The 11,910-nt window shown below is 52.3% G+C and overlaps 1 protein-coding gene across 1 annotated transcript in view; it reads left to right on the forward strand.

The window, feature by feature from the left end:
- Npas2 (neuronal PAS domain protein 2) overlaps positions 1–11,910 on the forward strand; it is a gene marked incomplete in the record, with an annotated part of 80,274 nt that overhangs the window by 48,308 nt on the left and 20,056 nt on the right. The window contains 4 exon segments of the mRNA XM_013522756.1: positions 6,468–6,586; positions 7,233–7,315; positions 8,003–8,109; positions 10,327–10,474. Coding sequence (XP_013378210.1) covers positions 6,468–6,586; positions 7,233–7,315; positions 8,003–8,109; positions 10,327–10,474 — 457 coding nt within the window.

An 11,910-nucleotide genomic window follows, 5' to 3' on the forward strand; every position in this document is an offset into this window, starting at 1 on the left:
AGCATCCCCTCCACACAGCGTTCCTTCCACACAGTGTTCCCTCCACACAGTGTTCCCTCCACACAGCGTCCCCTCCACACAGTGTTCCCTCCACATGATGTTCCCTCCACACAGCGTTCCCTCCACACAGCGTCCCCTCCACACAGCGTTCCTTCCACACAATGTTCCCTCCACACAGTGTTCCTCCACACAGCATTCCCTCCACACAGCGTTCCTTCCACACAATGTTCCCTCCACACAGTGTTCCCTCCACACAATGTTCCCTCCACACAGTGTTCCCTCCACACAGTGTTCCCTCCACATGATGTTTCCTCCACACAGTGTTCCCTCCACATAGTATCCCCTCCACACAGTGTTGCCTCCACACAGTGTTCCCTCCACACAGTGTTCCCTCCACAGTGTTCCTCCACACAGCGTCCCCTCCACACAATGTTCCCTCCACACAGTATTCCCTCCACACAGTGTTCCTTGCACACAGTGTTCCCTCCACACAGCCTACCACAGCACGCCCTGCCTGATATGGGTCACTGCTGCTAGAGTAGATTGCACAGGCCTCAGATTAGGATAGGGAACACTTCTTACCCAAGGGCAACTTCGCCCTGTGCAGCCACTGAAGGTCTGCATTCAAATGGAACAATGAGGGCTGGTTGCACACATGTCAGTGACATCTTTCTACTTGCTTCTGTCCCATAACTGTAATGAAAGCACACAGGAGATGCTCAACTGAGAGATGACATGAGGGCCTCTAGGAAGTTTGCCTTGCTCGCATACCAGTGATTTGACCCTGTGCACACCAACCCTCTGTGGGCACATTGACAATGCCGTTGTAATCCTCAGTGCCATTACAAATGCTCAGTGAGTGAAGCCAGGGATGCAATCATGCCTGCAATCCATTGCTGTGAGTCCAGGTCCAGCCTAGGCTACATAGTGAGTTCAAGGCTAACCCAAGCTCCATAGCAAGACCCTGCTTCAAAAAACAAAATAAGACTCAGTGCATGTCAGGAGGAAGAGGAACTGTAAGATATGTAGCTTCCCTTGAGAGTAATTTTTTGTTCAATACAGCAAAGTACAAACCCACAGCCTTCTGGTGTGGCTCCCACCCTGTCTCCCACGTGGCTCCCCTCTGCTAAACTGAGGTGGCAGGAAGGAAGGAAGAGCTAAGCATCCCCTGCACGAGGAAGGCAGTGACCAGGCCAGGAAGAATCCCAGGCAAAGAGGCTGAAATTAGCACTTCATTAATGCAGGATGACTCCCCCGCATATGCAGAAAATCATTTTCCCTTCAACATCGCAAAACTCAAGCTCCAGTGTGTTTGATGCTATGGCAGTTGGAGTTTAGGAACTTCCTTCCTCCGAGTAAAGTTCTGCATGATTATTCCAGCTTTTCCAGACACCTGTCAGCTTTGTGGTTCCCTTTTCCAAAGAAAGTGCCAAGAAAGCTCTCGCTTTTGCAGCTCATTTGTGTGTTTTTTCCGTAGCTGTTGCAACTCCCTTGTCATCAGTGGGCCATCTCTGATGAGAACACTTAATTATCTGATGACCAGGACTGGAGCTGGTGGGACAGAGCCAATAGCTCTGTCTCAGCGTCTCTTTGTGCTTTGCTGTTAACTAATGTTTGCAGTTACGGCCTCTGTTTCTTCCTTCTTTCTGACCCCTTTTGAATGGAGACCTCTTTCACCATGGAGATGTCCCTGCCCCTGTAGTCATCTCATGCCCCCATCAGGACTGACTGGGGGCTGATCTTTGTCGAGAGACAGAATTGGAAGCCAGCCTCTCAGGTGCATCACATGAAACAGACATTAGTCATCCTGGGTCTCTGGAGAACCTTGGGATCCTGATTTTTGGAAGCCCAAGGACACCAGCCCAAAGAAAAACTCTTTCAGGGTGTCTGGAATTAGAGACTGTCATGAAAAGTTCAGGACTTGAAAATCTGTGGGATATTTTAATATGAAGCCTGTTACGGCTTGTATCTAGATGTTCCCCCAAAATGTCATGCACTCCCAGGTGGGGAGATTCCCGAAGGTGGATGGATTGAGGTGTGTGAGAATATGGATTAAGGGTGTGATGCTGGGATTAAAGGTCTGGATAAAGGAAGCCCCACCATGACTGTGAGTGGCATCAATCAATAGGCTTATATCCTGCATGGAATATAAAGGGACAGAAAGCAGCCAGACTGCTGCTTCTGCTGCTGCTTCTCCTGCTTGCTGCCTTCTGCCTGCCTTCCCTGGACTGTTTCTCCTCCGCTGTGCCACCCTGCCTTGGAGCCAGTGGACTATGGGCTGAAACCTCTGCAAACTGAGCTGGAATAAACCTTTCCTCCTAAACTTTGGGCGTGGGGCATTTTGTCTCAGCCAGAAGAAAAATAACTAAGACACCGCCCCTATCCACACAAGAGCCCACATTAGGCTCTTACACTGTTTCCATAGCAGAGTGGGGATTGTGGGGTGCAGGTCCTACAGCTGCCTTGCCCCAGCCTCCTCCTGACCAGGGCAGTTGAGGCAGAAGTGCCAGGGGTACCAGAACCGTGCTCTGCAGTGGGACCAGCTCATGCCACACAAGAGAACTGACCGTTTTGAGGTCACAAGCACAAGCGTCGGAAGTGTCTCTTTGAGCTGAGCCTCATGCCATGCTTGGACACAAAACAGAAAGTCCTCTTGTGAGAGATTCACCCAACAGGCCCATGCTGAGTACCTGCAGTCCAGCTGCTCAGAGCTGGAAACAGAGAGCCTCACCCAGTCCCTCCCATCACGGAGAAGGCGACCTATTTAGCTTTTAGCAAGAGTGAGATCAACTTTGAGTAAGGAGACGCCATGGGAGAAATGTGGCCAGCAAGAATCCCTTTCCTGTGTGTCAGGAGTGGTCGGGGATGGAGCTCACCGTCTGCGCCTCCAGCGAGCGGTAAATCCTTCAGAGAGGCCAAGGATGCCAGGAGCAATAGATATACATTTTTCTGTTACTTAAACTGAAACTGCTAATTGAATCTTTAATTAATGGCTTTAAACTACCTCGGGATACAAAGTGCCAGAGAGTTATTCCAAGTGCTAAATAGGACGATGAAGTCTCAGGAGCGGTCTGCTCCCTGTGCTATCAACTCTGGAACAGGCAGCGACACTCATGCTGTGGGTAAAGTCGTTTCAGAGGCAGCTGGCCAAATGTTTAGCACGGCTCCCTCCCCTTGGTTCACCCAGAGGCCTCTGTTGAAACATTCACCCTTGGTTTACTATCTCCCACCCCAATTGGCCCCTCAGATGTGAAAACCTCTTCCATTGGAGGAGAAGTTGCTCGGTTGTGGGCCCATCTGAGAAACATCTAGCTGATCAAGTGCAGGCTTCAAGCAATTAGGAAACCTCCCTTCTGCGGGTGCATTTTCATCTTCAAAGACTTTGAAGTTATAAAAGAGCAGAGAAAATGACGTCGGGAGGCAGCCAGGCCGAGAGTAAGCTGTGGAAAACATCCACAAAGTGACCGTGGCCCTGTCTCTGCACCCCTGGAGCAGGAACAAGAGGCAGCCTGTTCCCCACTTCATCATCATTTTCCCGCACTAAAGCCGGAGGTAGCCCCGGAAACAGAGCGCCTGGGCGTGGTGGTCAAAGGATCACTCCAGAGAGGTGCAGAGACAGTTGGAGGCTTTCTCTTAAATTCCCACGAAGTCTTCAGAAGTCTGCTTGGAAGGTCTTGGTATTCCAGAATTGTCAGGAGACTTTTATGAGATCATTATCTGGCTGGGTAATGTCTCTTAGATTTAAGCAGAAGGGATTCACATCTGGGAAATTTTTAAATGGCTTTTTTTATGACACAGATGTTCACATCTGCAGGCCCTTCCCTTATGTGGAATTGTTTTCCTTCCCCTTGATAAATGTCCTGGCTCACCCTACAAATTAGTCTGCAGCAGCCTGAGCCAATGTACAACAGATGTAAACTCTCTAGAGGCCACTATTTTTTTTATTTTACCCACTTTATATTCATGTTTGGAAACACTTATTGGCATTTGTGTGAATGAATTCAGAGAATATGTGTGGTCCGCTGAATTTAGCAGAGAGAAGATCACATTATGGAATCGTTTGGGGACCTGTAAATATATAAAACAAAAAGATCGGAAAGCTGAAATACAAAGGCAGTCTTGCAGACTCGATCTTATAATGCATTTAGTTTTCTGGTGCTCCAGACTGGAAAACATAATTGCATTTAAGTCTGCAAGTGGAGAGTGTACAGGCTACAGAGTCTACGGGGGAATGGGTTCCAAGACCCCTGGAGAGACCGAAGTACCAGCATGATCAAGTCCCTTCTATAAATGCATAATATGTCATAGAAACTCCCATATTCCTTAAATCACCTCTAGATTACTTATCAGACAGTGCAGGTGCTATGTCATTGTACTGTTGTTTAGGGAATAATGATGAGAGAAAAAAAAAACCTGTACAGTTTCCTTTTTTCAAATATTTCCCATCTGCAACTGGCGTCATCTGCAGACTCAGAGCCCCTGGAAATGAAAGGCCCACTGTAACCAACCACATTTAGAAAGAGAAGGTGGTGTGGACTCCTAGTGGCCTGCAGAGGGTTGGAAAATGCTGTGTTTGGGCCTTGCCTCTGGGTTTCTGGCACGGCCAAGCCGGGTGGACACAGGCAGCCAGGGCCCAGGGCCCAGGAGCATGCGCAGAGTGAGACAGAAGAGTTCCACGCATGTGCAGAGTCATGGGCTTTTTTCCCTCCCTACTAAGTTCCACCTAAAGATAGCAGAATTTTTCTGATCACCCCCCCAGGCCAGTCAGTTCTCCACGGTCACTGTATGCCTGCTCTATTGTTTCCACTCTGAGTGACCTTCGTTCATCGTGAGACGCTCCCTTGGCCTCCGTTTCCTCAGGTTTAACATGCTGGCCATCAAGCCTTCCCAGACTTGTAAGGAAACACAGGAAGTCACACGGGAACAGATTTGGTCACTGTGTGATCATGGACACCATGGACCTCTCAGGATGACCCTAGGTCTTAGCCTGGTTCTCGTCACTATAACAAAATGCCATTGATAACCAACTTAAAAAGGAGAAAGTTTTATTTGGGCTCACAGTGGCTTCCATCCCTGGTCCATTGCCCTGGGCCCCTTAAGGCCATGCACTGTGGCAGAGAGTGCCCGGTAGAGCACAGTGGTCCCTTTATGGCTGGAGGTGAAAGAGAGAGCAGGGGAGATAAGGGCTGCCGAGAGGCAACACCCCGGTGGCCTGAAACCTCCCCTGTGGTCCAGCGCTTCAAGCTTCTCACACCTCCGTAGAATGCCAAGCCAGAAACTAAGTCTGCATCACACAGGCCTTGGGGATGTTTTATATCCAAGCTCCAGCACCCTGAATCCTGAGGCCACCTTCTCAACAGCCCAGCCCCCCCATCAGCCTGGGCTCTGGAGGCCAAGTTTCAGGGCAGAAGCCAGGCAGCCCCGAGTGTGCCAAACCAGAGCCAAGGGGAGGGGTGTCCGGGCCAAGACTGCTTCCCTGGGACCCTGACATCCCAGGCACCGTGTGACTGTGGGGCTCACGCTTAGGACAGCAGCCCAGCTGAGTCCTCAGGCCCGTCCTGCACAGCGGGCTATTAGCTCATCCTGCAAAGTATTCCTCCCCGCTCTGGAAGCCAGGGGCTAGAGGCTGCCAGAGGGAGAGGCAGTGCGGCCCAGTGGCTACCAGCATGGACTCAACTCCCCACTCTGCCTCTCACAAGCTACTGGGCCTTGTGCAAGTGATTTCAGCCCCCTGTGCCTCTTTTTCCCCATCTGTGCAATGGGGAACAACAGGAGTACCTACCTTGGCCAGTTATTGTAAGAATAAAGTGAGTTAATATGCAGAATGGAATTTTAAAAATGCACTAAATGTTTACATTTAAAAAAATTTTTACATTACCATTAATCCTCCTCAAAATATGCCCCCTCGCTTCATACACACTTATCCCCTCCTTCTTGCCACTTTCAGAAGCAGTTCTGGGAATGCTCTTTTGTGAGTTTCTTTCACTGTACTGTCATGGCTGCCTTAATGTTCTGAATCAATTCAAAACATGTGGACCTTCCACAGTCATTCTGACTTTGGGGAGGAGCCGGAAGTCCCACAGTGCCAAATGAAATGAATAAGGTGGGCGAGGACACGGCCTCGTGTTTGCACAAGGTGCCTTTCTGTTGGATGGCATGCGTCAGCAGCACTCACTGCGTTCTTTATCACACCTTGTAAAGACACTCAGGAAAGAGGACTCCAGAGCTGTTTCAGAAGGTGGCCAGACCCATGGGATCAGTGTGTTCAAGGCAAGGGAGAGTATTATGAGCAGGATTCATAGCAATGTGCCTTTGACCATAATAAATATTTTTAGAAATCTAAACATGCCATGCGTTTGATCACATAGTGTCCATGAAGTTCTGGAAGCCTGGCTTGTCACCATAAAAGGAGGAATTGACAGCTGCTGTCACCTTCTAGGTCTAACCTGTGTATCCCCCGCCCCCAGTGCCTAGCCCGTCTTGTAACGGCTTTGACAACACCCTTTCGAGACCTTGCCGGGTGCCACTAGGAGAGGAGGTCTGCTTCATCGCCACCGTCCGGCTGGCAACACCGCAGTTCTTAAAGGTGCGTCCCCGGCCGAGGAGTCGCTGCTGGGAGTCAGCTTTGGCTCTGTGCCGTTCGTTGTCTGTCATGGGACAGAATTATGTTGCTCTGAAGTTGTCTGTAAAATACACAGTGTTCAGTTCCTGCGCCAGCCACCCCTGCCCTGTCCCATACCTGAGTTTCCTGTAAGTTCTCTTGTGTGAAGGCAGCTCAGCCTGCAGCAGTGCTGGAGGACAGTGCTGTCCCTCCTCCCACCTCTGGCACACAGCGGGGGCATGAGTGAGCCCTGAACGCCAAAAAGCAGAGCATTCCTTGTCTCCCCTCATCTATACTTGCTTTTGTCCCTGGCGTGAGTGTGGATGGAGTTAAATGAGTGATTCGCATTCAGATGAAAAGCTGTTTCCTGTGTGCCACACTCCCAGAAAATGGGAAGGGAGCAGTGTGACATTCTGGCTCCTAGGTATCTTCCCCCAGCTTGGGAAATAAATTTAGTATCAGCTAATACCTAAATTAGCCACAGCTGACGTTTCAGTCCGACGCAACTGGGAGACTGGCAGGGAACGATTCTAGCTTCTGTTCCCCACCAAGTGTTCCCTTCCTTTCGTACTAACTGGGGTGAGCGTCTGGCACCCCAAAGCTACATTATGTTTTCCTCCTCCCAATACAGGAAATGTGCATCGTTGATGAACCTTTAGAGGAATTCACTTCAAGGCACAGCTTGGAATGGAAATTTTTATTTCTGGATCACAGGTTTGTGAAAAGAAAAACATATTTGGGTTGGGTTCTTTTCAAGTGCTGTTTATAGGAGCCAGGCTCCCCTGGGAGGAGAGTCCGGCCTGGCCCGGGACTCAGAAGGACATCCTAGCGTAGGAGCAGTTGTCCCTGGCCAAGGGGAAACAGTTCCCTCCCATGTACCGCCTTATTCTGCACAGGTTCTGTGTTCAGGTTAGGGCCCGGCCTGAGGCATCTCTGGGGTGATCCTCACTGGGGCTCTCTCCCTCCCCAGAAAGGCAGAAGCAGGTGGGAAAGCAGTCTCTGCTCTGGCTTCTCCCAGTTGCTTTTATCTTCTAGCCCCATCTCTCTTCTGTCCTTTATAACACAGATGAAAAGCTGAACATCTCCCCTCCCGACCCTTCCTTGCACTTGGCCATGGGGCTGGCCCCCTGCATAGCGGCTCTTAATGATTCAATAGAAATAAGTTTGCTCTTACTGGGCCCCAGTGAGCGGAGTGTCCCAATAGCCTACGAAGTGGAGCCCTTTGGAAAACATGGTCTCTCCGGGTCTGATCACTGAGATGCGTTTTCCTCCCCTGGTTCTTGGGAGCTGAGGCCCTCTGTGTGGGTTGCAAACCACACGACCGTCCCCCGTGTGTGATACCACAGCCGGCACGGCGAGCCCTGCAGGACTCCTCGGATGACCGGCCCCTTTGTCCTGCAGAGCCCCTCCGATCATAGGATACCTGCCCTTTGAAGTGCTGGGCACCTCGGGCTACGACTACTACCACATCGACGACCTGGAGCTCCTGGCCAGATGCCACCAGCACCGTGAGTACCACGGGCACCGGGCCGGCCCCAGTGTCCCCAGGCTCTGTGCCACCAAGGACTGCACCTCGCCTGTCTCTTCTTGAGCCGAGACTCCGCTTCCTCGGCAGGACAGTGCCCTGGGCAGGGCGCGGAGGTCCAGGCTGCGTGAACATCCTGCTGTATCCTAGAACTGACTTTGCCCGGCCCCCAGCCCCCTCTTAGCGTCATCCATGTGGACATTCCTTAATCCGAATGAGAAACGATGACCATGACGACGCTGGAATGCTTTGTAAAGCCACATGGGGCATTTTATTGTTTTTTTTTTTGTTTTGTTTTGTTTTGTCTTTTTGGTTTTTCTCTGGTACCGGGAACCGAACTCACGACCTTGTGCTGGCCAGGCAGGCGCTTTTGCTGCTAAGCTAAATCCCCAGCCCCAACATGGGGCATTTTAAATGACAAAACGCTGCATCTGCATGCCCGTTCTTTAGCCAGCAGACAGGCAGCGGTCGCTGCGCACAAGCCGGGCCAGGCGCTCAGCTTCTTCCTCTTCGGCTCCCACGCGCCCCCACGACTGGCTCCCGCAGCGCCAGTTTCCCAGCTCGCGGTTCTCCTCTGCGCGAGGCGATACTGATGGGCACGGGCGGTGACTCGCGCTTTGCTGCAGCGACCTCTGCTGGGAAGTGCAGGAACGGGAGGCTTTGTGGGTATATAGGGTGTTGGAGGCTCGGGACCGGCGGTGGGAAAGCCTCCCTCATAGAAAAGAGGACACGCTACCAAACGCAGGGGGCGCAGGGCTCAGGGTGTGGAGGAGCGAGAATGGCACATTTTTCAGTTCTTACTCGAGAGGGGAGTCAAGAATTAACTACTCAGAGCTATGTCTTCAGCCAGGCAGGGTGCTGCACCCCTATAACCCCAGCACTCAGGAGCCTGAGGCAGGAGTTCAAGGCCAGCATAGGCTGCACAGTGAGACCCTGTCTCAAAAAAAAAAAAAAAAAATCAAACAAAAAGCTGTATTTTCAATGCTGACTCTTAGCTCTGAACCAGAATGTATGTGCTACCCCTGGGCTCTGGGTCCCAGCCCTCAAACCCTGGACCCTGGTAATGCTTTGTTCAGAGCCCATTAGGACCTTCCGGTCTGCTGACCTTGTTGATAAGAGAACGGGCTGGAGGTGCAGCTGGCTCAGCGGTCAGGACGTAAGGCTCATCTTTGAAACCTTAACCCCTCGCTCCTACAAGTGTGGTCTGGGGACCAGCTGCGTGGACACTAGGGCTCTGCTAGACTTGTAGGTCAGCTCCCTGGCCCTAGGCCTACAGTCAGAATACCCACTGGCACGAGAATTCTGAGTGATTTGTGTGGACTCACGTTTGAAAAAGCGCACCTGTTTTATGGCAGGGCATGGTGACGCACATTTGTAATCCCAACACTCAGGAGACAGGCAGGAGGATCGCTGTGAGTTTGAGGCCAACCTGGCCTAGATAGTGAGTTCAAACTAACCTGAACTACAGAGCAAAACCCTGTCTCAAAAAACCAAACCAAAAAAATAATCATAACTGCTTTAAATCCATGGCTATGTCTGACTCTTTACAGAGCAGAGCGCTCATGCCAAGGGATTACACTCAGGGAAAAAAATCAGGGCACCCCAGAGAAGCCACACACAGCCCTGGGGCCTGTGGTCAGCTGGGCAGCCTCGGGAGACCCGGGGGTGGAGGCGTCTGAACCAGACTCTTCCACAGCCGTATGGACGGAGTCGGAGTGCTGACGGGAGCCGGCTCCACCCAGCACTTGCCAGCTCTCCGGTCTCTTTCGGGTCCACTTCTCCCGGAGTCCGGATTCTCTCTGCCTTCTGAACCCCTGCAGCGGCACCCCTCAGCCTGAGGAGGAGCCCTTAGAAAACCAGGGCCTCTGTCATTAAACTCCCAGCTGTCCACATCTGCCCTTGTTTGAAGATCTCTTTGAGCGTCTGAGCGTTTGGAAAGTGCACGGCTCGTGCTTCTGTCTGTTAAGAATTCGGTCGTGTTTGGCTGGGGGCGCTGGTCGGGCTAGTGTGCTTGCCTGACCCGCACCAGGCCCCGGGTTCAGTCCCCGGTGCCACAGCAAAGAAGCATCGGTGTCCACCATTGCTCTAACAGCACACAGCCCCGGGCTCTGCCGTTTCCAACATGGAGTCAGCCGTGCCGCGGGGAGAAGTCGGCGCGGCTTAGCGTGTGTCACATGCAGACTCTGTCTTCCGCCCGCAGTGATGCAGTTCGGCAAAGGGAAGTCATGCTGCTACCGGTTTCTGACCAAAGGGCAGCAGTGGATCTGGCTGCAAACCCACTACTACATCACCTACCACCAGTGGAACTCCAAGCCCGAGTTCATCGTGTGCACCCACTCGGTCGTCAGGTACTAGACGGGGCCGGGCCCCGACCACACGGGGTTGCCGGCCGGCTCAGAGCCCCCTGAGCCCCAGGCCTGGCCCAGCCCCCGAGCTCAGCCCCCGCCCAGGTACAGGCGCAGCCCTGTCCAGCCAGGGCGAAGTTTCTTTGGAGTTTCCAACCCAGCCCCTTTGCAGGCCCCGTGAACTCTCCCAAGCTGCCGGGATATTTCTTAGCGAGCTCCTGCTTCCCTGACCTACTTACATATTTTTCCCTCATCTCCTTTCCCTCCCCCGGCCCTCCCTGTCACTGTTTTGAGAAGAAAATTAAAACGCTGCCTCCAAATAACTCAAACACATCCTCCCTTTATTTCTCATGCTTTTAAAACCCCTGCTGTCCACGGAGGACGCGGTGTTCAGAGGAAGCCGGGCTGCCCGTGGCACAAGGTCCCCGTGGTCCCTAGTGGCCGAGCAGAGCTTGGGAGGGAGGCCACAGGCCCAGCGTGTCGTCGTCACCTCCTGCGTGGGGCCCGAGTTCCGGGGTGAATGAGGAAAGTCCTTCTCCCCTCCACCCCATGACAGAGGTGTTAAGAACATAAAGCAGCTTGAAGCTGGTTTCAAAAAGAGCCTTTGAGGAACACAAAGAGAAAAGGGCTAGAAGGGCGCAGGTCCCAGCCAGCCCTGCACGGCCTCTGGCTTTTGCATCCATGAATGTGGCCAGCTGTGGGTTGGAAATGTTTTTTTCGGTTTTGGTTTTTTCTTGAAGAGGGGGCGTACCAGGAATCAAACTCAGGACCTTGTGCTTGACAGGCAGGTGCTGTGCCACTGAGCTATCTCCCCGGCCCTGAAATGCTTTTAAGAATTGCATTTGTATGGAACACATAGGATATTTTTTCTTATCACTGCGGTTCCCTAGACAGTACAACACACCAGCTGTGGATAAGTGTCTACATTATATCAGGGATCCAAGTTCCCAGCCTGCCCTGGAGACCTTGGCAGTCGACTTCCTGGCCGCCTGCCCACAGCGTTAGGCCTGGGTGTTCCCCAGGGGCCCTGAATGCCCAGAGAAGGCTGGGCCCCTCCCCCTTGAGCCTGGGGCTCTTCCCCTCTGACCTCGAAAATCCCAGAGAGCGCCTCTAGAGACACAGGGCGGGAGCTTGTGAGTGAACAAGGTGACGGCATCCTGTGACCCTGGAGCCTGGTCGCTCTGCCCTGCCCTCGCCCGAGGCTGAGAGGGGAGGGCCACCCGTCACTGACTAGTTCCCTCGGTATGGTGAGTTCTAGGTGTGTTTGAGAGAAACCTTTTAAGAAATGTAACATGTAATTGCTCAAGGAGTTTTGAGTCCAGGCTGGACAGCTGTCAGGAGCAGCTTCTACTTATGTGGAGGCAGAAGCCTGTGCAGCAGATGAAACTGCGTTTCTAAAGATGATCGAAGGGGCTGGGGATTTAGCTCAGCGGCAAAAG

The sequence above is a fragment of the Chinchilla lanigera genome, unplaced genomic scaffold, assembly GCF_000276665.1.
Source record: "Chinchilla lanigera isolate Chin_1 unplaced genomic scaffold, ChiLan1.0 scaffold00069, whole genome shotgun sequence".
Taxonomy (NCBI): Eukaryota; Metazoa; Chordata; class Mammalia; order Rodentia; family Chinchillidae; genus Chinchilla; species Chinchilla lanigera.